This window comes from Bos mutus, chromosome 10 (assembly GCF_027580195.1).
Source record: "Bos mutus isolate GX-2022 chromosome 10, NWIPB_WYAK_1.1, whole genome shotgun sequence".
Taxonomy (NCBI): Eukaryota; Metazoa; Chordata; class Mammalia; order Artiodactyla; family Bovidae; genus Bos; species Bos mutus.
In genome coordinates, this window is record NC_091626.1 from 27,114,412 (window position 1) to 27,139,546 (window position 25,135).

Genomic DNA, 25,135 nt, shown 5'->3' on the forward strand with positions numbered 1-25,135 from the left:
CTATATGTAGATAGCTGATTTCACCACCTTGATGGCAGAGGTGGGAAGAAGTCCCACAAAGGTCCATTTCTGATCAAGCTTAGTTTATTACATAACTACATTGATCAGAACTATTGCAAATCAGTCTCATTTGCAATGATAGCAAATAACATCAAACTGATTTAAGCCAAAAAAGGAGTGTATGGGCCGTTATTGATGTAGAACAAAATGTCAAGATTTAGTGGCTTAAAATAACAACTTACGATTCTGTGGGCTGACGGGGAGCTTCCTCTGATGGTTTCACTCGTGCAGATGCATTCAGCTGCTTATCAGGCTGGAAGGTCCATTAGGCTGTCAGGCCCTCCCTGACAAGGTGGGCAACTGGTATGAGCAGTTGGCTAGAGCACTTCAGTTCTGCTATGCATGGCCACTCATCCTCCAGTAGGTTAGGCTGACTTTCTTACTTGGTGGCTTCAGGGCAGAAGTCCCAGAGGGTGAAGGCAGAAGCTACAAGGCCCCTTAAGGCCTAGTCTCCAGACCTCACAAAGAGTTGCTCCCAACACATTCTACGAGTCAAAGCAAGTCACGGGCCAGCCCAGATTCAAGAGGCAGGGACATAGACTCTACCTCCTGTGGAAGGAGCCACAAAGAAACTGTGGCCATGCTTTATCTATCACAGGAAGTTACTGATATATATAAATGGGAGAAAACAGGGGCTCTTTAAGCATAGCTGTATTCAGATGCTCACAACATATTATCAGAAACCTGTCTCTTTCCTCTCTCTGCTTTGCTTTGCTCTGTGCTGGTTTTATTCTCCAGCAAACTGTTCATTCATAAGGACCAAGTGACCACCAACCAGTCTAGGCCTATATCCTCACAGTGTCCCAGCCCAACCAGAATTCCATCCCCCAACAGTTGTACCTAAGCCTTAGAATCAAATTCATGGTCCAGGTTGGGTCTCATGACCATCCCTGACCCAAGAGAGAGCACATACTCATTGATCAAGTCCAGGTCACACCTGTAGCCCGCAACTAGGAGGAGGAATCAGTGCACTTTGATGACGGGCACTGAGAGTAAAAAGAAGACAGAGATTCTATCACCAGGGAAGAGAGAATAGATATTAGGCAGACCAAAACCACAGGTGTTTATTACAATAGGCTTCTCAATAGGTCACAGGAGAGAGTCCCCACAGAATGCAAGGAAAAGCTCTCTCCCGATACATCATGCTACTCTGCCAGCTGAAATGCCCCAGTTTCCCAGCAGGGTAGTACATGCACCATTGAAGGATTTGTTGTGCATTTGAAAAACAAAGACGTCAGACAAAGCCTCTAGTGACATGCACTTGCACAATGCTTCCATCTGGCAAAAGATGTCCTTTCTCGGGCATTTGTCACATTGCTCCCAAAGATGGCTCTCCCCAATAGGAAGCAGAATGCTTTGTCTTTTAACTCAGTGGTTTTTCCAGATCAGAGGCAAATACAATTTTCTCCTTACCTGCCAAGGACCCATCAAGGGGCAACTCGAATAAATGAATGAGAGAATGAATAAAGATGCCCCTCCCTGATCAGAGTTGCTCAGATCCAAAGCTCCCAGGTCCAGGAAGCAAAGATGGTCATAGAGAAACCCAACCAGTCTGTCTCTTTGGAACTTCTTGGAGTCTGCTATACTAATCTACATTGGAGCTCTCTCATCTTTTCATCTTCATGGACATTCCCTGAGTATGGGATACGGAGCTGGAAAAATAAATCTTTGTTTTAAATTTTACCACATGGTATAGCAGTTGCACATAGCCCTTAAGACTTGTCTTCCACAGAATTGGACACCAACCTTTTAAAACTGCTACCCAGCTAAGATCCTCAGTTTCATGGCAGTACAGGAATGGCTCCCATCCCAAAACAAGATGTTCCTCTACCCTCAAACATGAACTTAACACTTGGAAGAGCAGAGGCCAGAGACTTCAAGAAGCTCACTTTTTTCCAGGGAGCTTGTCTTAATATATGTAAGTGAAAATGAAAGTTGTGTCTCACTCTTTGCAACCCCATGTCCACGGAATTCTCCAGGCCAGAATACTGGAATGGGTAGCCTTTCCCTTCTCCAGGGGATGTTTGCAACCCAGGAATCAAACCAAGGTCTCCTGCATTGCAGGCTGATTCTTAACCAACTGAGCTATCAGGGAAGCCCTAAATATATGTAAGTAATTATCAGCAAAAGCAAATGGAAGAATTCCCTGGTAGTCCAGTGGTTAAGAATCTGCCTTGCAATGCATGGAACATGAGTTCGATCCCTGGTTAGGGAACCAAGATCCTATATGCCTCGGAGCAACCAAGCCCTCGTACTCTGGAGTCCATGTGGCACAACTACTGAGCCTGCGCACCACAACTAGAGAGTCCAGGCACCACAGCAGAGGGTCCACATGACGCAACAAAGACCCCACGTGCTGAATTAAGACTCAGTGTAACTAAGTAAATATTAAAAAAAAAAAAAGGCAAATGGAATTTGCATTTGTTCATGTTCTTTTGGCTTCCCTGGTGGCTCAGTCAATAAAGAATCTGCCTGCAATGCGGGAGACCTGGGTTTGACCTCTGGGTTGGGAAGATCCCCTGGAGGAGGGCATGGCAACCCACTCCAGTATTGTTGCCTGGAGAATCCCCATGGACAGAGAAGCCTGGCAGGCTTCAGGCCATAGCGTTGCAAAGAGTCGGACACGACTGAGTGACTAAGTACAGCACACATGTTCTTTTAAGTCACAGGTTGCATAGGTCATGGGTTCCAGTCCCTGTCTGATAGATTTTATTCCTTTCTACAGTTTTAGCCTAAAGAAGCCTCAAGCTAGAGTAAGCATAAGGCACTTTTCAGAAATACAGATTCCTGGACCTTGCAGCATCTGAGGTGAGCTATAGACTCTACTTTAGGAAATACAAGTCTACAGGATGTAACAAGATTCCTATCTGCTGGGTCTCAGCTCCTCAGAGCTGGCATGACTTAAGGGTCCATGAACCGGGCCAGACTTTTGTGATTTTATGGTCATGAGCCCAACCAACCTTGGTTAACACAGGGATGGACAAGCAATCTACCCTGTGATGCACAGCTGACTTGCTCTAGCTCTGAAGAATACCTGATTAGCAGGTTTTCCACAGTTGACACAACACCCTTGGGTGCTGGAGATACGCAAGAACAGGTACCAGGGTCTCACAACAACTATCAGGGAGGAATCCCTCCATGCTTCCAGCACAGAGAGGGAAAAGCAGCCTTTTTGAACTAGCCGGAACATTTTGTTCATGCTATTAATAATGCCCACTCTCAAGAGAAACTGTTTTACCTGGGTCTAACTTATTAGGGTTTTATCAGAGCCTAACTGACCTGGGGGAAGAGAAATACCCCATTCCAGCCCCCTTCAGCCATCCTGTCCCACCTACGGAGAGGAAAAGGCTGAGAACACTTGGCGGGTTCCCCGTGCAGAGGCCCAAGTCCACTCAAAGACTGACCCTAATCACAGGCCTACAAAGCACCTCCTGCCCCTACACCTTCCCACCACACCACTAAACGTCTATTTATTTGCAGTCACTTTTACCCAGGATATCATGTCTGACTTTCAATTAAAAATTACAAGGCTTACTAAAAATGCAAAAAAAAAAAAAAAAAAAACCACATAATTTGAAGACTTAGAACAACCACTGGAGTCAGACTCAGATATGGCAGAGACATACCAGATCAAGAACTTTTAAAAAACTATGATCAGTATGCTAAGGGCTCCAATGGAAGACGTAGACAACACGCAAGAATGGGTCACGTGAGGAGAGAGACGGGCCTTCTAAGAAAGAATCCCAAAGAAATGCGAGAGATAAACACTGTTACAGAAGTAAGAATGCTTTTGATGGGATTATTCGTGGACTGGACTCGCTGAGGAAAGAATCCCTGAGCCTGAGGATACAGCAACAGAAATTTTTCAAATAGAAAATTGAAAAGCAAAGAAAAAAGACTAAAACAAAATAGAACATAATAACCAAGAATTATTGGACAACTACAAAAGGCATGTAACATGCATGTAATAGTAATATCAGAATGAGAAAAAAGAGAAATGGAATAGAAGAAATATTTGAAGAAATGATAAATGAGAATCCCCCCCCGCCAAGTAAATGTCAGACACCAAACCCACAGTTCTAGGAAGCTCAGAGAACAGCAGAAAAGATAAATTCCAAAAAACTACACCTAAGCATTTTATGGAGAAGGCAATGGCACCCCACTCCAGTACTCTTGCCTGGAAAATCCTATGGACGGAGGAGCCTGGTAGGCTGCAGTCCATGGGGTCGCTAGGAGTTGGACACGACTGAGCGACTTCACTTTCACTTTTCACTTTCATGCATTGGAGAAGGAAATGGTTCTCCAGTGTTCTTGCCTGGAGTATCCCAGGGACAGGGGAGCCTGGTGGGCTGCCATCTATGGGGTCACACAGAGTTGGACATGACTGAAGCGACTTAGCAGTAGCAGCAAGCATTTTATATTCAAACCACAAGCAAGATAAAGAAAGAAATGTTTTAAAAAGTCAGAGGAAACAAACCCCTCATCTATAAGAAAGCAAAGATAACAATTACATTGGGGTTCTCCTCAGAAACCATCCAAATGAGAAGACAATGAAAAAAAGTGTTTTAAAAAAAAAAAAAACTCATCAACCTAGAAGTCTGTATCCTGCAAACTTGGAGAAAGTGAAGGAGAAATAAAGATTTTCTCAGACAAAAACTGAGGGAATTTGTTGTCTTATAAGAAGTGTTAAAAGAAGATTTTCAGAAAGAAAGAAAAGTATATAAGTCAGGAACTTGGATCTACATAAAGAAAGGAACAGCATTAAAGAAGTAATAAAAACGTTCACATTTCTTATTCTTATTTGATCTAAGATAACAGTTTGTTCAAAACAATAATAGCACCAATGTATTCAATGATGATAGCTTATGTATAACTGAAATGAGTGATACAAGGAACAGAAGGAAGGAATTTGGAGTATTTTGTTGTTATAAGGTACTTGCACCACCCAAGAAGTAGTATGCTGCTGCTGCTGCTGCTGCTAAGTCGCTTCAGTCGTGTCCGACTCTGTGCGACCCCATAGACAGCAGCCCACCAGGCTTCCCCGTCCCTGGGATTCTCCAGGCAAGAACACTGGAGTGGGTTACCATTTCCTTCTCCAACGCATGAAAGTGAAAAGTGAAAGTAAAGTCGCTCAGTCATGTCCGACTCTGTGGGATCCCATGGAAGTAGTACAGAGTTATATGAAAGTGGACTTGAATTAGTTGTAAATGTATATTGCAAATTTGGAGAAACCCACACAAAAAGTTTTAAATAAAGTATAGTGGATATGCTAAGAAAGGAGGGAAAATTAAATCATGTAAAACACTCAATTAAAAGCACAACACCAGAAAAAGAGTGGTAGACAAAAAAAATTGGAACAAAGAACATGAAGAACAAATAGAAAACTGGCAAATATGGGAGATATTAATTCAACAGCACCACTAGTCACTTTAAACGTCAATGGTCTAAATGCTCAGTTGCTCAGCTGTGTCCAACTTTTTGCAACTCTTTGGACTATAAGCCCGCCGGGGTCCTCTGTCCATAGGATTTTTCAGGCAAGAATACTGGAGTAGGTTGCCATTTCCTCCTCCAGGGGATCTTCCCGACCCAGGGATCAAATCTGAGTCTCCTGCGTCTCCTGCACAGCAGGTGGATTCTTTACTGCTGAGCCATCATGGAGAAAAAAAAGTGGATATGGTTGGCACAAGCCATCCTATCTGGAAATAGCCCTTCTGGAAGTCATGTTAACAGCAAGGATTTTTGTTTCTGAAATGCTCTAAAAGCAGCCTGGAGATCAGGTGCAGGCCCACCCACAGGCTCACTGGGACTGGCTTTCTGATTCCAGATAAGGGAACGCTCAGCATCCAGTGAGAGGAGGAGGTGGCCGGGCAAAACCAGGCGCTGCTCCTCTGGCTCCACAGACTTTGCCTGGGGACCAGATCTGGACATGTACTGTGCAGTCACCAGCCTGACCCCTAGCTCAGAAATAAGGAGGGCATGTCAGCAGGGCCTTCTGGTTACCTCTTACCAGCAACCTACCATGCCAGGAAAAGAGAAGATGAAAGAAGACTTCAGGAAGGAGAGAGAGTACAGTCCCTCGGAGCAGACATAGCCACATGGCACACAGAGGAAGATCTCACCAAAGAGCATTTTTCCTCCTCCACCCATTTCCATTAGGGGCTTCTCCTGACCTACACTGGATTGCAAAAGGAATGGGGGATAGGGATATTTGATTTATTGCACACAAAACTAACTTTGTTTTAAACAAAGGAAATAGAACCACAGATGAGAGAGCTCTTCCATATATATTGATGAGCTTTTTAGCTTTAATTCCAGAGGGGAAAACTATAGGGAAAAAAAAAAAAATACTGGGTTCTCATATGAATCACCTTTTCTTGTTACATCTGTTCTTTTTATGAGTTGGTAATGTCAAAGCCTTTGACTGTGTGGATCACAATAAACTGTGGAAAATTCTGAAAGAGATGGGAATACCAGACCACCTGACCTGCCTCTTGAGAAACCTATATGCAGGTCAGGAAGCAACAGTTAGAACTGGACATGGAACAACAGACTGGTTTCAAATAGGAAAAGGAGTATGTCAAGGCTATATATTGTCAGCCTGCTTATTTAACCTATATGCAGAGTACATCATGAGAAACGCTGGGCTGGAAGAAGCACAAGCTGGAATCAAGATTGCTGGGAGAAATATCAATAACCTCAGATATGCAGATGACACCACCTTTATGGCAGAAAGTGAAGAGGAACTAAAAAGCCTCTTGATGAAAGTGAAAGAGGAGAGTGAAACAGTTGGCTTAAAGCTCAACATTCAGAAAACGAAGATCATGGCATCTCACTTCATGGGAAATAGATGGGGAAACAGTGGAAACAGTGTCAGACTTTATTTTTGGGGGCTCTAAAATCACTGCAGATGGTGACTGCAGCCATGAAATTAAAAGACGCTTACTCCTTGGAAGGAAAGTTATGACCAACCTAGATAGCATACTGAAAAGCAGAGATATTACTTTGCCAACAAAGGTTCGTCTAGTCAAGGCTATGGTTTTTCCTGTGGTCATGTATGGATGTGAGAGTTGGACTGTGAAGAAGGCTGAGCACCGAAGAATTGATGCTTTTGAACTGTGGTGTTGGAGAAGACTCTTGAGAGTCCCTTGAACTGCAAGGAGATCCAACTAGTCCATTCTGAAGGAGATCAGTCCTGGGATTTCTTTGGAAGGACTGATGCTAAAGCTGAAACTCCAGTATTTTGGCCACCTCACGTGAAGAGTTGACTCATTAGAAAAGACCCTGATGCTGGGAGGGATTGGGGGCAGGAGGAGAAGGGGACGACAGAGGATGAGATGGCTGGATGGCATCACTGACTTGATGGACATGGATTTGGGTGGACTCCAGGAGTTGGTGATGGACAGGGAGGCCTGGCGTGCTGTGATTCATGGGATCGCAAAGAATCAGTCCGACTGAGTAACTGAACTGAACTGAATATTTACTGAGCATCCTGCCATTACTTCATTTAAGTTCCACAATGACCCAATGAGATACATAATATCTTCAAATTACAGATGAGGAAGCTGAAACCTAGAGGTTAGCTACTTTGCCAAAGGACACACAGCTAGAAAGCAGTAAAGCCAGGGCTTAATCTTAGGCTTCTTTAGACCCCAACCACTACACTACCTTCTGGATGGGCAAAAAAGCTCGAATGGTAATGGCTCAGGCTTCCGTTGCTCAGCGGTGAGACGGTGGATGTATTTCATTCTCAAGGTAAATGCAGCTTTAATGAAAGAAAAGGGAATCCACAACAGATTTGGGCCTGGTCTTTTTCTAAGCCTCTCCCTTGATGGGAGAAGAAAATACAATAACACACCATCAGGAGAGGGCATCTGGTCCTCAGGGCAAAGGAGAGGAGAGAAGGATGGAAAGGATGCATCTTATGCTCTGGGCAGCTCCTGACTTTAGGCTACCTGGGGCCAGTGCAGCTGTGAACCTGCCCCAAGAGATACGAAGCATCCACAGAAGGAGGGCTGTGGACACTTTCAGATGCTCTTCAACAAACACAAAGGGTTTCCACTTCAACCCTCAAATTGAGTATTGATTTTAAAAGGTCTCCCAGGAAAACACTGTGCCAACCAAAGAACACTCTCTCTGTGCTCTGGACCATTTGCCATTTAACTTGGACAGATGTGCACTGACTGCATTGCTACCGACAAGCACGAAGAGTCTTACACCAGATCTACCTTTACTTCAAACTGCATCTATCACTGGCTCCTTGTTCTATTTGCTCTGCTATGCATTTAACTGAAACCATCAGAATTTGCAGAAACCAGAAATCCATGTCTTTCAGGGACTAAGAAACCAGAACCCTAGGAAATGGAAGGTATAATAACGAGGATGGTTGAAGACTCTGCATGTCCTGAGTTTGTGGCCACATGTTCCAACCACTTTATGCTGGTGAACTGGCCAAAGGCAACTCAGAAATATAATCCTCTCCTAAAATTCAGGCTATTTCCTCCTCTTGGCCAGACTTTTGACACTTTCCTAAGTTCTCCAGGATATCTTTGAATGGAAAAGTCAGGGACAGAGCAATGGAGATGGAGATCTGGGTTCTGGCTCCAGCTCTGCCAAGGGTTAGCTGTGTGGACTCCGGACAGTCCACAGGGCTAACTCACGGAGGAAATAAGGCACCTCTGGTGTTCCTTCCATCTGTGGGCCTGTGATGTCACGTTCTCTTCATGTTGGGGGCCCTCTGGGATCATCTTCATGTGGCCTACTCTACTCTGAAAGTGTCCAAACCTTCCCTACATTCCCTTTTTCCTATCAGCTCCTCACCTGGGAATGTCAGCTTGGAGGTCATTTATTCTCCTGTGATGGTACAGGAGTTGGTCACACAACAACAGGAGATTGCCCTCTCTGGGCTCTGACCAGGAATGTCCTCAGACTTCCCACCCCACATACCACCCGCCACTCTGCTGAGCTACAAATCCCCAGATGGATATTGCGCTTGTTGCCCCAACATCCTTTCCACCCTCCCACCTTACACACCCATGTGGTCAGGAGGAAGGAGGAAAAATAACCTGACCCTCCGCACCAGAAATGGGTATCCCCCCTCCCTCGCTACACAGGGAAGGTCTAAGGAATCCAGGCCTACATCACTCACAGCACGGCACTTTCCTGGCCAAAGGGACTGGTTAAAAGAGTGGGCATTTGATTCCATTTAGATCAATAATCTAAAAGCCAAAGTTATCTGAGAGTACCCAGAAAAGTGTGTCTGGAGGCCAATTCTCTCTTCCCTCCCCTGGAAAGTGTGATATTTAGACATGAAGCGTGGAACCACTGCAGCAATCCTGCCACCAAGAAAAGCTAGGCTTTGGGTTAAACAGACACCACAAAAAGGCAGAGGGGAGAACATGAATGCACTGAGTGTTTGATGACACCGTTAAGCTGCTGAATCAAGCCAGTCTTGAAATCTGCTTTGTATCTGTACCTTCTATTACTTGAGCCAGTGAATCCCCTTCATTGGATAAGCCAGTTCAAAACATGGTATCTGTTTCTTATAAGATAAATTCCCAACTGATACACACGGTACCAAAGATCACACACAAAGCTGATCTACAGTCACACTTCAAAGGTCTAGGGATTAGCACCAGAGAGTAAAACCAGCTCCCCTGTGCTCTTACCACTTCCACCAGAAACCAAGGAAACACCCTTCCTAGGCCACCAACCAGGAAATCAGGCAGAGTTTCTCTGACAGCACTGGGGTCACATGTAGTCTCAGCCATTGGGAGGCCACTGCTGAGAAGGGAACACAGCCCCTTCCTCTGCAGCCTCCATGCCAACTCAGAGACAAGAAAGATGGTCCTGCCACACGAAAGGTAGGAGAAGTGCTTTTCAGTATCACTTGCTACTTGTTTAAAAACCAGTGGCGATGCCTATCAAATCAATGGGTCCAAAATGACCACCACTGCACGAACATCCCTTGATGGCGTGTGCCTCCTGAGGGAAGCACACCCATGAAATATACTTAATGGAAAAAATATCAGATCTACATCTGATCAAGCCTCTGGGTCTAACTATCATTTTCCAGGAAATATAAAAGATAGAGGAATATGTTACACAGCTCTATGGGAATATAATCCCAAAAAGGCTAGCATGAAAAACCCTAGAAAAACCTGTTTATTCAACAAATAAATTACAAAGTGAAAAGGAGATGGAGAGGAAACTGGTAGATTAAAAGAGGATTAAAGAGAAGAACCTTAACTGGATCTTGATCTGAGACATAATCAAGGAGATTTGAATGTTGATTGAATTCTATTATATTAAGGGATTATTGTTAATATTCTTTGGTTGTGATGTGGTTTTGTGGTTAGGTGCTTTTTAATGAGTCTTTATCTTTAGAGATATATGAAAATATTTATGGATAATAAGATATAATGTCTGAACTTGGTACAAAATAATATGATCAAAGGACTAGAGGCACAGGTGAAAAAATCAAGTTTGGCCAGGAGTTGTTCGTTGGAATTCACTATACTTGTCTTTGCTTTTGTATATTTGGAAGTTTTCTTAATGAATGGAAAAGACCCAGAGATGAAGCAGTCTAAGCTCTTTGCCAAAGTCTTAGCGTCATTTCGAAGAAAGCCTGCTTACTCAAAGTAACACTTTCTATATAAACTTCCCCCAAGTAATAACCCTGACAGAATATTTCTGGTTGACATATCTTCTTTCTAAATGTTATTGGGGATTTCTGAAATACAGGACAAGTGCTCCTTCCATAGGGGCTGCTTAAGAAGTTCCACCAGGGAAGCCCATTTCCCACACAAATGCATATCAAACATTAAATCGATGGATGACCCGTGTACTGCATTTCTAACAGCCTTTAGAAACTTATGCACCCTAATTTCTATAAACTTAGGAGGAAGAGACCTTTCTCATCCTGACACGAAAGAGAGAAACCATAATGACAGATGGGTTACACAAAGGCGTAAAATTTAGAAGATTGAAACTAGTATTTTTTCATAATGAAAGGCATTTGCCAGACATGATAGCAAAACAAACTGATATTCTTAGTATTAAAAAAAAAAAAAAACCTCTTCCCAAGTCAGTCTGTGAGGTGAAGAAGAAAAAAACAAAAACAAAAAACTACCACTCCTATTTTAAAAACTAGCAAAAATACTTGACAGATGACTCCTGGAAGAAAAGGAAATAATGCAGGTTTGCCAGATACAATACTGGACACCCAGTTAAATTTGAATTTCAGACAAATAACAAAGAATTGTTATAGTAAGTTATTATATTTAGTATAATAAGTATACTAAAACATTATCTGTTGCTTATGTAAATGTCAACTTATGCAATTTACATTATTTTACATTATATTATTCAAGTTTATGCAATTTACAATTTAGGCAACCTTATATTAGTATTTTTATTTGCCAACTCTGGTGACCCTAACCAATGGCCAATAAATTTGAGAAAATGATCAACCTCATCTCTAACTACAAGGGACAGCAAGGACAACAAGAGCAGAGGGCCCACCAGGCAGGGATGGAAAAAGGCCACTGCACCTGTGCCCACCTGGCCCACCTGGAGCTCAGGGGCGGAGGCACGGCCTCGGGGCCTCACAAGGGCAGGAGGGAGGTGGCAATACTTGAGTGCTTGGTGGGGATCACAAGTTTGGTTGAACGACCCTGAGCATGACCTTCGAGGGAAAGGAAACACATGATCAGACACTTGGAGCAGAGGACACTGTGCAGAAACAGCACTTCTATTTCCTACTGTTAGAACTGTGTTGTGATCTATCCAAATGCATTTTTATCTTTTACGGACAATGTTATGATATAGTATGTAATACATGTAAAAAGGAATTTATCCATGTACTCACCTTCCACTTTAAAACCATGAAACAATACCAACCAGTATTTCTCCCTCTCCTGCCCTCGCACCCTAGGTAACCACCATAATCTGAGCTTCAGAGTTATCATTACCCTTAATTTTCATATATTTATTTATTTATTGGCCATGATGCATGGTATGTGGGTTCTTAGTTTCCAGACCAGGGATGGAACCCACGCCCCCGCAATGGAAGGACAAAGTCCTAACCACTGGACCACCAGTGAAGTCCATCATACATTTTTATGTTTGTTCAGTTCAGTTCAGTTCAGTCGCTCAGTCGTGTCCGACTCTTCTCGACCCCATGAATCTCAGCACGCCAGGCCTCCCTGTCCATCACCAACTCCGTGAGTTCACTCAGACTCACGTCCATCGAGTTGGTGATGCCATCCAGCCATCTCATCCTCTGTCGTCCCCTTCTCCTCCTGCCCTCAATCCCTCCCAGCATCAGAGTCTTTTCCAATGAGTCAACTCTTCGCATGAGGTGGCCAAAGTACTGGAGTTTCAGCTTTAGCATCAGTCCTTCCAAAGAAATCCCAGGGCTGATCTCCTTCAGAATGGACTGGTTGGATCTCCTTGCAGTCCAAGGGACTCTCAAGAGTCTTTATGTATGTATGTACCCCTAAATCAAATACATATAATTTTCACATGCTTTCAACCATCTTATAAATATAGCACCATGATGTATGCATTCTACAATTTGCCTTTCTTCACCACATATTTTGATTATGAATTTGATCCATAATAATAAGTGATGCTTTATGTTAGTTTCAGCATTGTGTAATATTCCACTATTTGGATATATCAAAATTTCCATTTCTAGTTTCCTGTTGATGGACAGTTAGCTGGTTTACAATTTTCCAACCAAAAATTGCTCCTGTGAACATCCTTAAATACATCTCTTAATACAGATTTCAGCCCATTTCCCCGGGGTATAGGCCAGAGTGGAATTACAAGCTCAAAGGGTGTGTGCAGCTTCAACTATAATTCTACAAAGTGGTTGTACTAATTTATATCCCCACCAGCAGCAATAAATATACTTTTTACAGTTATGTCCTGCTGAGGTTAATTGAAAACTCTCCTTTAAAGCAGACTGAGTTCAAAGCATGCAGAAATTGAGTCAGAGGCCGATATTAATAGTTACTAACTTAAAAATCAATCCCACATGAGCATAGGACTGACTGTGTCTGATGTAGAAGGGGGCTTATCTGGATTAAGACAGTTTCAGGGATTTCTTTGAATCATGCCTGTTTTAATCTACATTACTTTCCTCTGATATTAAAAATGCTCATTGTAAACAAAATTATTTTAATAATTACTAAGACACATCTCATAGAAATGGAATATCCCCATTATGACCACCATTAATAGCATAACATATACCCCACCTCATTTTTCTAAACGTAAATCAACTTTTTTTTTTTTGCACAAAGGGGATTATATATTTTGGTTTACATTTTACTTCTTTCTACTGTGTAATATTTCTTTAAAAGGAAAGAGACAATCTACATTTATCAAAAATTCTGTTATTCAGTAATTATATACTAAGCACAGAATGAAGTCTATAAAGATAATTAAGCAATGACACCATTAAGAGACTTCCATTCTAAAAGGAAAGAAACTCACAGCTGTAGGTCACAATAATGGCCCCCACTCACCAAGTATCCTCTATGACCTAGGCACTGTATTAGACCTTCAATGAATGTGGTAGGCAGAATAATGTTCAGTCGCTAAATCGTGTCCAACTCTTAAGCACCCGGACTGTAGCCCACCAGGCTCAGACTCTGTCCATGGGATTTCCTAGGCAAGAATACTGGAGTGGGTTGCCATTTCTTTCTCCAAAGCAGAATAATGCCTATGTCCTAATCCTAATGCTGCTATTAACTGCCATGCTATACATACTAATAACTAATACATGCTAATAACTGCCAAGTTATATGGCAAGGAGGAATTAAGGTTGCTAATCAGCCAACCTTAAAATAAGGAGAATGGTTTGGGCCCTCCTGGTGGGCCTGATGTCTTCAATCACAAGGGTCTTTAAGTGGGGAAGAGGGAAGCAGAAGAGTCAGAACCAGAGAGACGGCAGCATGAAAAAGCCCTAACCTGGCTTTGAAGGTGGAAAGGGGCTACAAGCCAAGGAATGCAGGCAGTTTCTAAAGGTAAGAAAATGGATTCTCCCCTAGAGCTTCCAGAAGGGAACTCAGCTCTGATGATTATTCAACCCACTGAGACCTGTGTCAGGCTTCAGACCCCAAAAAATTTGTGTTGCTTAAGCCTCTGGGTTTGTACTATTTGTTACAACAGGAAAAGGTATAGGAGTAGGAAGAGGTATAGGAGGCTAAGACTTCCCACTTCATCCTCCCGCCACCCTGAAACGTAGATGCTATGACTTCCACTAGACAAACTGGGGAACCAAGGACCCAAGAGGTTACATGACCAGCCCAGGCTCACGGTGACACAGCCAGACCCAAACTTGGGTGTGTCTACCCCTGAAGGTTGTGCCCCATTGCCCTCCCTCTCTGGTCAGCCTGGAATCCAGGGCAGATGGGGACACACACTGCCCTGGGGGTAAGCAAAGCACAGGGGGCCGAGAGAACCCTCCTGGGGCGAGGCTGGGAGGACTGTGTGGAGGCTTTCGAATGATGGGCGGGATTTGGACAGAGATGAGGAGGGAAAGAGAGGTCAGGAAATACAGTTCAGCTCAGGGCAACCAAAGTCTGTATATCCCCATCTGAGGGCAGGGATATGCGGTGAGAGATAAGTTGGGGTACCTCGGAGAGGGCCTAATGCCATCCAATAGGATAGCCACTAGCCACCTGTGGCTATTGACATTTTAAATCCATTACGATCAAGTTAAAAAGCCACTTCACCACAGTTTTATGCACCACATTTAACACTTCAATAGCAAAGAAGCAAACAAACAACACAAAACTCCCTTCAATAGCCAAGTGTCTAATACTGGACAGGACAGATATAGGACATATTCATCCCGGCCAAAAGGTCTGCTCCACAGCAACACTGACAAAGGGAAGTCGTTGGAGTCCTTGTTTCTGAGCCACTCAGGGGCACTGAGCACCTGGAGGGGGGCTCAGGTATATAACACTGTCCGCCTCACCATCTCACTTATTACTACTGTTGTGTCCTCTCCCTTGGGGCTTTGCAGAATTTCTCGAAAGACATAATTAATATGCCCCATATTTTGAACTCCCAGTGCTGTCTGATAGATGCTATCTAGTCCTAAAAATGAACCATTCTGGAAAAGTAAGTCCAGTTTTTCTCCACTGCCAACACTTAAAAAAAAAAAAAAACACCATTTGGCCTTTATCTAGTAGAATCAGATCAATGCTGCAGTGAGAAATAGTTTTTAATGGGAAGGGGCACAGACATTTATAGAGTATCTGTCAGGTTTCAAAGCACCTGACACATTATCTCGCAGAACCTCACTCTGTCCCTGTCCCCCCTGATGGTGGCGGGGTTTCTTCTGAGACTCCAGACTTTCTGAGTGGCTTTGTAGAGGCCACCCAGCTCCAGCTCCAGAAGAAAGAGGCTGAAATCAACAGAGGGGATGGCCGAAGTACACAGAGCTCCATACCTAATATGTCTGCCCAAGTTAAGATTAATTCGTGATCTAGCAATTGAGTTTAGAATGACATCAGGTGCAAAAGGAAGTCCAACTAATTGTTCTACTGACCTGTGTCGCTTGGGGTCTCCTTATGAGGCTATTGGGAGTGTTGGTGGAGATCCAGTTCTCTTACCCCCTCAGGGACTCAGGGTTCATGCACTGCACGTTTGGACAACGCTAACCCTGTTTGGCAGCCTCACAAGCAGCTCTGATCGATTTCCCATCCGCAGCTCAACCCTTGTCCTCTCCCAAACTGCTTCACGGTGACAAATGCAGCAGGAGGGGGCCTCCACACTGACATCACCCCCCCCACCAGCAGCAGCGATGCCAAGAACTTGGCCGCTTAAACAATAGAACTCTATGTGGTCAGGAGAGAAAGGGTGCCCTGTACCTGCTAAGTGGGGGCCATGCTCCCCTTCCCAGCCTCTGCCATGGGGACTGAAGAAAGAGGCCGGAATGAAGGCAGGGATCAGCCAGAAACATGCCTTCCCCACCCCCACAGGCAAGTAAGGCTTCTGGCCCAAGCGTCAGCTAGTGAACCTTTCCGCTCCGCAGGGCTGGGAACTCAGATGTACAAGGTCGATCCCCCTGAGCAAGGAAGGTGCACGATGGCCCACAGAGGGCTCAGCTTTACAAATGAGCCCATTGGCCAGGAAGATGTAGGTATTTATGCCAGAGCCTCGGCCGGCTCAGAGTCTAACTAGACAAGAATTCAAACAAAAACCAATAATCACTCCCAACATGGTATTGCGGGTAGTTTCTAACTATGTACATCTGGAAAGGATGACAGGGGGGAGCAGAAGGAGACAAGAAAGGAGTCCCTACTCAGGGAATTTGTGTTCATCTGATATCATGTGCAAAGAACTGAATTAATCATAATCTTTGGCTATGATTTTTCCAGTGGTCATGTATGGATGTGAGAGTTGGACTATAAAGAAAGCTGAGTGCCGAAGAATTGATGCTTTTGAACTGTGGTGTTGGAGAAGACTCTTGAGAGTCCATTGAACGGCAAGGAGATCCAACCAGTCCATCCTAAAGGAGATCAATCCTCGGTGTTCATTGGAAGGACTGATGTTGAAGCTGAAACTCCAATAATTTGGCCACCTGATGCGAAGAGCTGACTCATTTGAAAAGACCCTGATGCTGGGAAAGATTGAGGGAAGGAGAAGAAGGGGACGACAGAGGATAAGATGGTTGGATGGCATTAGCAACTCAATGGACATGAGTTTGGGTAAACTCTGGGAGTTGGTGATGGACAGGGAGGCCTAGCGTGCTGCGGTTCATGGGGTCGCAAAGAGTCGGACACGACTGAGCAGTTGAACTGGACTGAACCTGGTTCATGACACACTCAATATTGGCCTATGCAGGAGCCACACTTATTTTTTATACACCAGCTATTTTGATCTTTGCCAATGGACAAATAACTTCAAACTCACCTCACCTCCCTTCTCTGAAAAGGTAAAGTATTGATACTAACTTACACTAATATGATTTTCCCAGCCAATCCAATATCTGCCTCACCCTAACCTCCCCTGATCTTGTATACCTTGTTTTTCTTTTCATATAGTTTTCTTGCAGCTCTATGTATTCCTAAAAGTTTTTTCTTTGACTTTAGCTGTTTATGAATTTATAAAAGATGTCACATTGCATCTTTCATTGTATTTCTTTTACTTAATATCGTATTACTCAGAGGCATCCATATTTTTGCATGTCACTGTTGATCATTTGTTTTGACTGACTATAATTCTCCACCTTCCAACTGATGGCTTATTTGGCTCTTTCCAGGTTCGTGGTAGTGTGAACTCAGTTGCATATGTCTCCTTCTGGACATGAGTTTTTCTTGGGCGCGTACACCTAGAAGTGGAATCACCAGGCCGTAAGAAATGTGGACGTTTGGGACATTCACTTACAGCCCAATGGTTAAGACTCCAAGCTTTCACTGCCAAGGGCTAGGGTTCAGTCCCTGGATGGGGAACTAAAATCCCCCAAGACAAGCGGGGTGGCCAAAAAAAATGCGCACCTTCAACTTTAGGACATAATACCAAAGTGCTTTCCATTTGCTTGGGTTTCCTAGAGTTTCTAAGACGATTGCTTCCTCTTCCTGTCTTCCTCATTTGTGCCAGCTCCATCAAAAGGTTTAAATCAGATTCTTGGCCTAACACCAGAGTAGCCTCTCAGCTAAATCCACCACGTGGAAAAAAGGGGGAAAAAAGGCTCTTGTTCTGAACACAGATAATAAGAAGGGCATCTCTGCAGACACAAGGCCCCACCCTCATCCAGACACTGAGACAGGTTAGTCAAAGAGAAGGGAACTATCTACAAGCTGCTTCACATTTGGCAAATGCAAGATTTTTTTAAAAGGGTTTACATGGAGCCAAAGCTTGTTCCCCCATCCAAGTTTTGCTTGCTCAGTCTCTCCACCCCCACGCCTCCCATAACCACCACACACTTTAGGAACAAAAGCCTAAAATGGAAAAAAATAATAAATTGTGAAGTAACCGATTTCATTTAAGTGAGAGCAGGGAGTACAGCATGGATGTCACAGTACAGTCAAATTCATTTCAATAAATATGTACAGTACACTTTGCAGTGTGACCAGCACACTGACAAATAACATCTTTACTCTGCCCTCGAGAGGTTGTAAACTTGTTCACTTAACAAGACAAAATAATGGACGGAGTCCAAAGGGGCAAGTTAATGCTAAGAGGATGAAGATGTGGGTCTGATCTCAAGATGCTCACTGTAAAATTAGCCAAAGTTAAGAACACAAGTGAATCAGATATTGAAGCTGTGCAAAGGTAGAGAGTGATCAATTCTAACCAACTTGGAGAGTGATGCTAGAGCTAGGTTTCAAAGGAGGAGTTCTCGAGAGGAGAGAGGATAAAGAATACAGCTAAAAAAATTAAGAAATCCAATTTTTCTTCTATTTCTCAAACTTCTTAAAATCTATTCCCTGCCTCCAGTCCTGTATCAAGAAAATGGAACCTGTGAATCACTGATAAACACGCATTATCTGGGGACTTGCCTGGTGGCCCAGTGCTTAAGACTCTGCTCCCAGTACAGGGGGCAAGGATCCAATCCTGATTGGGGAACGAAGATTCGGCATGCCACTCAGGGAGGCCGACATAAATAAATAAATAAAATGTTAAAGCACGCATCATCTACATTTGTTTGTTCATTCCACAGGTGCCAGGCCCTGTGCTGAGTTCTGGGGGATACACCCATGGACAAGCTGGGCACGAACCTGCCTTCACCCAGCTCCCAGTCTGCAGAACAGATGGAGGTTTAGACAAAGACAGGCAGTGGCTTGGCTTGGCCGTCAGACTCCATGGGCCTGAGAGAGCCCCTCCCCCATCTAACCCTCCCCAGAAACATTTTCAGTAAATTGTGCAGGATTAAACAAATGGCTGCCTCCTCCATAATTAAAAAGCTCCTGACCAGCATCCCAGGTAGCCATGTGGCCACTCAGAGCCGAGAGACCAAGAAATCAGGTGCTTCCTATATAATAGCCTCCAATCTGATACCTGATAGCTGCTGGGAGCCAGAGTCAAACAAATGTCAGGCATTTTATGAAGGCAGGAAGCAAATAAGGGGGCAAGGATTGGAGTCTAGGCCTCAAGGGAGCTCAATTAGTGAGCCAGATAAAGTTAAACCGAAAGGGCATGCTCTGGGTTTCCTAGAAAGCCAGCTGGAAAAGATGCCAATCCCTAAGCCTCTGTCACTCAAAAGATTAACAGAAGAGACCCAGGGATGCCCAAGGGAACACTGCAACAGCCAGATGTTTCTGCTCCTCTCATGACACTGCTGCCCACAACCAGGACCGCATTTCTGACGCCACCAAGAAGCCACAGAAGAGAACTGCAGGCTTCCGGAATAGGTTGAAACTCAAGGCATCACCCTTTAGCGATGCAGACACAAAAAAATCTTGTTAATAGTGCTTTCTTACAGACAGACTCACCTGATGCCCATTTCACAGGAATGGCACCGCTAGTCGGACGAACACTTCCTGCAGCTGCTTGGTGGTGTGAAAAGCACACAAGCCCACAACGTGCACATCCATATATACTGGGACGTGGCTCCCACCGCTACGCATGCACCATGTTCCAAGCAAGGCTTTTACCCTCCTGAGTCTCACTTTCAAAATGACACTAAAAAGACCCACCTTCTTGCTCTTATAAACATAAGTGATCATGGAAAGTGCCCGGCCCAAGAATTCATAAATGCGGGCTCTTACTGGGGTCTATAAATGCATCCAGGTCAACACAGCAGCTTTCCCTTGGTACTTTCTAAATGTGTGTGTGTGTATGTGTTTGTGTCTGTGTGACAGAGAGACAGAGAAAAGGAGAAAGAGAGAGAAAAAAATTCGGCTGGAACACACAGAGGCCTATTTACACTTTCTATTTGTGTTCCACCATTTCTATCAAATTAATAAACTAAAGAAGCCCGAGGGAAAACTAACCCATGTCTCTGTTTTCCCTTGAAGTCCCTAGCTTTCCCCTAAGAGCTGCTTCCTCCAGTTTCAGGAGGCAAGGAAGGAGAGCCATATGGCTTGAGACCCTAGACTCGCCCAGCAACAAACGAGCCCCCCACCATTTGTCTCCGGGCCTCTCATGTGGGCGGGCATCCAGCTTTCAGTCGGGTGCTCTGGTCTGCGTCTCTGTCTTGACTGTTCCTAATTATTGGAGGGAACGCCGTGGCTCTCCTGACCTCGGAGTTTAAAAGCTGCGAGTCCTAATATCAAACCAAGCAGCTTCATTTAAAAGGCATCCTCATCTGCATCCATAAAAGTCACTCCCGGAGCCCTGGCTTGCCCCAGCTTCGGGAATGCCTGCTGTCGAGGATTTATGACACGCCCTGGCTCTAATCGGCCGCACTTTAACTGCTGCTGTTGCACATCTGGTCATAAAAGCAAGGGCCGGCCCAACATGGGGACAAACACTTTTCTTTCCTAAGTGGCTGCAAATCTGATCTCACAGTGATAGCCAGGCTCAGATGTAATCAGCCAGCATCTGGGCAGTCATTAAGGCTTGTCAAGCTTTGCGAGGCTTTTCCCACACACACGACAGATATAAAGATGATTCTCACAGAGCGAGCGCTAGGAAGAAAGAACAAGCAATCTGAACAGGTGGCAATGGGCTAGGCCAAACGATATCCAGGAAAGCACAAGCTGGTTAAGGAGCCAATCTTTTCACAAAGATACTAGCTCCTTCCACATGGACTCCCCTGCTGCCTGGAGAAGGCAGGCAGCTATCTCTACAGACAACTGCCCTGACATAAGGTAATTCTTGGCCAGAGATCCTCTAGTCATCCTTGTTGTTTAGTCACTAAGTCGTGTCTGACTCTTTTGTAATTCCGTGGACCGTAGCCCGCCAGGCTCCTCTGTCCATGGAATTATCCAGGCAAGAATCCTGGAGTGGGTTGCCATTTCCCTCTCCAGGGGATCTTCCCAACCCAGGGATAGAACTCATGTCTCCTGCTTGGCAGGCCCGAGTCGTTACCACTGAACCACCTGGGAAGCCCCATCCTCTGGATAAGTTTGGTCAAATGAACCACTGGGTGGTTTAAGAGTACACTTTTTAAGGTAGTAGAATCCTTCATTAGACAACTGGGTTATATGGGAGCAAGAATCTAGCCCAGAAAGGAACACAATGTTGTCGGTTCCGGATGTTTTACAATGCCCTGGACAGCCTGCCCTGTGCGCAGAATTGGCACGTTTCACATCGTTCAGGAACTCCAATCAGACCAAGGTTCAACAAGTAGTGCAACCTCCCGGGCGGAACGCAAGGAAAGAGCTCCTCGAACACTGCCAGTTCCTCTCCACCAGCTCTCCACAGCCCCCCATCTCCACCCCTCCTCTGCGGCTGTGCCCAGCAGGAGGGAGCATTAAAATTATCTGCTGTGGGTTTTACGAGCAGCGATCGCTTTTTAAAACAACAACAACACAAGGTCCTTGTGTGGCTCTCCGGTAACCTAAAACCCTGGAGGCAGAGCTGCTCTCCCCCCAACCGCCCCCCGCCCCTGCCGCCGCCGACGCCTCCTGCCAAGAACGCCAGCGCTCTGGGACCGCGCGCGGGGTGAGCCCACGGAGCAGCCCTGCTTGAGCGGAGAGCCAGGAGGCACCTCGGATGCAGGAGGCACCTCTATGCGTCTTGGAGCAAAATGCCCCGAGAGGAGAGATGGGGAAAGAGAACTCACCAGTGACAGTAGGGGGAGAGGGGGAGGAGGGGGAAGGCAGAGTCGGTGCTGCAAGAAAGAAGGGGTAGGGCGGGGGGGAACAATGGGAGAAATTTTAATTTCAGCAACTTCGCCAAGAAGCCCACCGGCGACGGGGTAGTAGGTGGGGGGTGGAGGGGGCACAGGTTCTAATACCTCCCTCTCCGGTCCCCAAGGGATGAAGGCCAGCGACCTGAGGTCTCCTTCCGCAGGTGGGCGCGCGGCTGGAGGCACACTTACCCTGGGGCCGGTGGTGCGGTGGTCGTGAGCCGGGGACAGCTGCACTAACGCCAGCAGCAAGTGGGGCGTGAGCAGGCGGGCGCAGCGCGCGGGCAGCATGGTGCCAGGCCGGTCCGGGCAGCGGGCTGCGGGCAGGGGTGGCGGGCTTCACGGAGCGCACGGCCGCGCCGGGCTTCCTGCCTTCCTTCCCACCCCGGGGGACCCTGGCGACGGCGGGCGGCGGCAGCGCGGGATCGCGGAGGCTGCAGCCGAAGCGCGCGCTCATGAACCGCCCCGAGAGCGGAGCTGAGCGCTAGCGTGTGCTCTGCGCGCGGCGCTCTCCGCTCGGCTGGGCCGCGGCGGCAGCAGGTTGGATGCCAGAGCCCGGGCCATGGGAATTCCCGTTATAAACCCCCGGGAGGGGCGGGGCGGAGCCCGGCGGCCCTGGCTGACTGGCCGAGAGGCCCGTGGCAGCCGCCCCTCGGGCAGGTGAAAGCCAATGGGAGAGAGGAAAGAGGGGCGGCTCGCGACCGTCCCCACCGAGGAGCGACACTCGGTGGCTCGACCGAGTGGGATCTAGGAGAGACCGGCATAACGAGGAACTTTATCTTGGCCCTTCGGTCCAGAAAAGTGTCCGAGAGCTCCAGCAGCCTGAACATACCAGAATGCCCGCCCGCTAATGATCACACCTTAAGCTTGTTTAGTTTTCAGTAAGTGAGTTGTCACATCAGCCGGATGAAATAGGTAGGGAAAACACTCCTAGCCCCGTTTTCTCAGATGAGGGTAAGGGCACAGGAGGGGCTGACAAATCTGCTTCCCGGCTGCACCAACACCAAGAACAGCTGGGAAGTCGCCAGGTCACCAGCGTTAGGAGTGGGACTTGGGCGCATTCGCTGCTTGCAGACAAAGTAACACATTAAGTTCTACAGCAGCGGCCCAGGAGCAGTGTCAGGGAGAGAGAGGAAGCTCCTGCTGGGCATCTCCTTGCTGGGGAGGGCCCCTGTGGGTATGAGATGATGCCAACCCATGGTCCCGTGGTGGATACAGGATTAGAACCCAGGTGTCCTGGCTCCCTGCCTGAACTAGAAGGCCAACAGGCAGCTTCTCTGTGGCCCAGGAGCCCTGGCAGGAGAGGTCAGAGGGGACGTGGTCTCCTGACCGGGGAAAGAAAGAGGAAAAAGCACTGATAGGAGGGGGAATCTGTGGATGAAGAGACCCCAGAGATGGGTCAGAGGAGGCAGGGAGACCTCTCTTGAGTGCCAGTAGGATGTTAGAAGGCTCTGCCCAGGACAATCCCCAGGAGTTCATCTTGGGAATGGTCACAGACACATCACACCAGCCCTTCAAAGGAGCGAGAAGGTCCACTGCATTCAACCTAAGAGAACCATGGTTTACCTTCATAAGTGGAACACAACCCTTAGTGTTTATTTTCTTTGGTATGGACCACTCACTTGAAGGCGAGGGGTTCTTTAACCACGCTGGAAGCAGCGCCAGGGCTTAACTCCTCTCCCTGTGAGCTTAAGAGGTCCTGACAAAGGTTAACTCTGCTCCCTCTCTCCTGGGTTGCATTAACAAGCTTCCCCACCCAACTCCTGCATTCAGTTTTGCCCACCCGGCTTGCCTGCCACCTAGCCTCTACCCAGCAGCCAGTCACCCTTCTAAAACTCAAACCTGAATCGTCACTCTCTGCTTAAAAGGCTTCAACTCTCCCCAGTGTCATCAGATCAAAAAGCCCTGACTGGATGTTAGAACAATTATAAAGTACTGATGGTTCTTCAAACAAAAATGAGAAACTGCTCTAAGAGAATTGTCTGTCTTCCTCTGCTGGGAAATAGCGGGAAATAGTTAATGCTCTCTGGAGCCTGTCCGCATGGGTTCAAATCCTGGGTCTGCCACCTAGTGGTATAACCTTGTACAAGTCACTTTGCTTATCTGAGGTGCTGCTTTCCCTTCTGTAAAATGGGAATAAAAATAGTTCCCACCTCATGAGTAGTTGTCAGGATTGAAGGAGATGGAATATATAAGTTCCTTAGAATGACTGTGTTATGAATATCACAACCGGGCACCTGAAGAGGGCAGTACAAATGCCTCATCTCATTTTACCCTCTGAATGATCCTATGAAGTCGACAGAGAGATCCAGCTTTACAGGTAAGTAAAGCAGATATCCCATGCGATTGGGACTTGCCTGGCCTCGTTTGGCTGGTAAACGACAGCAAACATTCAAGCACAGGTTTTCAGAGTCTAATTCTGCCTCCATCATCTGATAACTGCGATGTCCATTCACACAGAGTTCGACAGTTCCTGTGTGCTTCCTGGGAATTTTTTCAGTGGCCTGCAAGGGAGCTGAGATTCTGAGCTTCACTGAGTTTCAGTGAAAAGCGTGGAAACAGCAAGGGTCAGCCTTTCCTGGAAACAGCCCTTGTGATCTGGCATCCTGGGAATTTGCCCAGCTGGACTTGTCCGTTTCTCCCATGCCTCATGAAGCACGTACATCAATTTCCCTGTGCCTGCCTAAGTGCCCCTCCATCAGGGGCTCCCCAGGATGAGAATGTCACCATCAGGCTCAGTAGTGCGGTAGGTTTGTCCTGACTCTACCACCTTACCACATGCACCCATCAAGCTGGTCAAGTTCTTTCTGTTGCTGGAATTATTGAGAAATCTACTGGAGTAAGTGAATATGCTTGAGATGGCCCCCCAGTATCTGGCAGCACAAAGTGCGGAGGGAAAAGACACTGCAATAGTCCTTTCCATCCGTAACACCACAGGCTGCTCTCTAGCCAGAAAGCTTGTTTCCAAGTGGTCGCTGGTCCAAAAGTCTACATTATTCTGGATTTCAACCATATAGCTTAGTTTAAAATATGAGCAACTGCTTTCCAGTTACTTTGCTCAGCAAAGTAATTTTGCTTTCCCTCCGGTTGGCATGGGAGGCCTTTTGTAACCATGGCTATCATTCAAACGATGCATTTTCTTCTCCCGACTCCTCCCAAGCCCAGAGAAGGTTAGAAATTCCAGAGAACTACTAGTCCCAAACATCGTCTCTCTGCCAGGCTCAATCGTCTGATCCAAGCAAAAGTGAAATTGACAAGTTCCTTCTTTCCCTGGAGGCCAAGCTTACGGTCCAAAAATAAATCTAGCTCTCCTGGCAT

The 25,135-nt window shown here is 46.0% G+C and overlaps 1 protein-coding gene across 3 annotated transcripts in view; it reads right to left on the minus strand.

Moving 5' to 3' along the window:
* Nucleotides 1-22,370, minus strand: part of SMOC1 (SPARC related modular calcium binding 1) — a 146,837-nt gene extending 124,467 nt beyond the window's left edge. For all 3 annotated transcript variants that reach the window (XM_005905750.3, XM_070377651.1, XM_070377650.1), the window contains exon 1: nucleotides 22,010-22,370. In XM_005905750.3, the coding sequence (XP_005905812.1) occupies nucleotides 22,010-22,108 (99 nt within the window). In that variant the 5' untranslated portion in view covers nucleotides 22,109-22,370. The remainder of the gene's footprint in view (nucleotides 1-22,009) is intronic.
* Nucleotides 22,371-25,135: the final 2,765 nt, after the last annotated feature.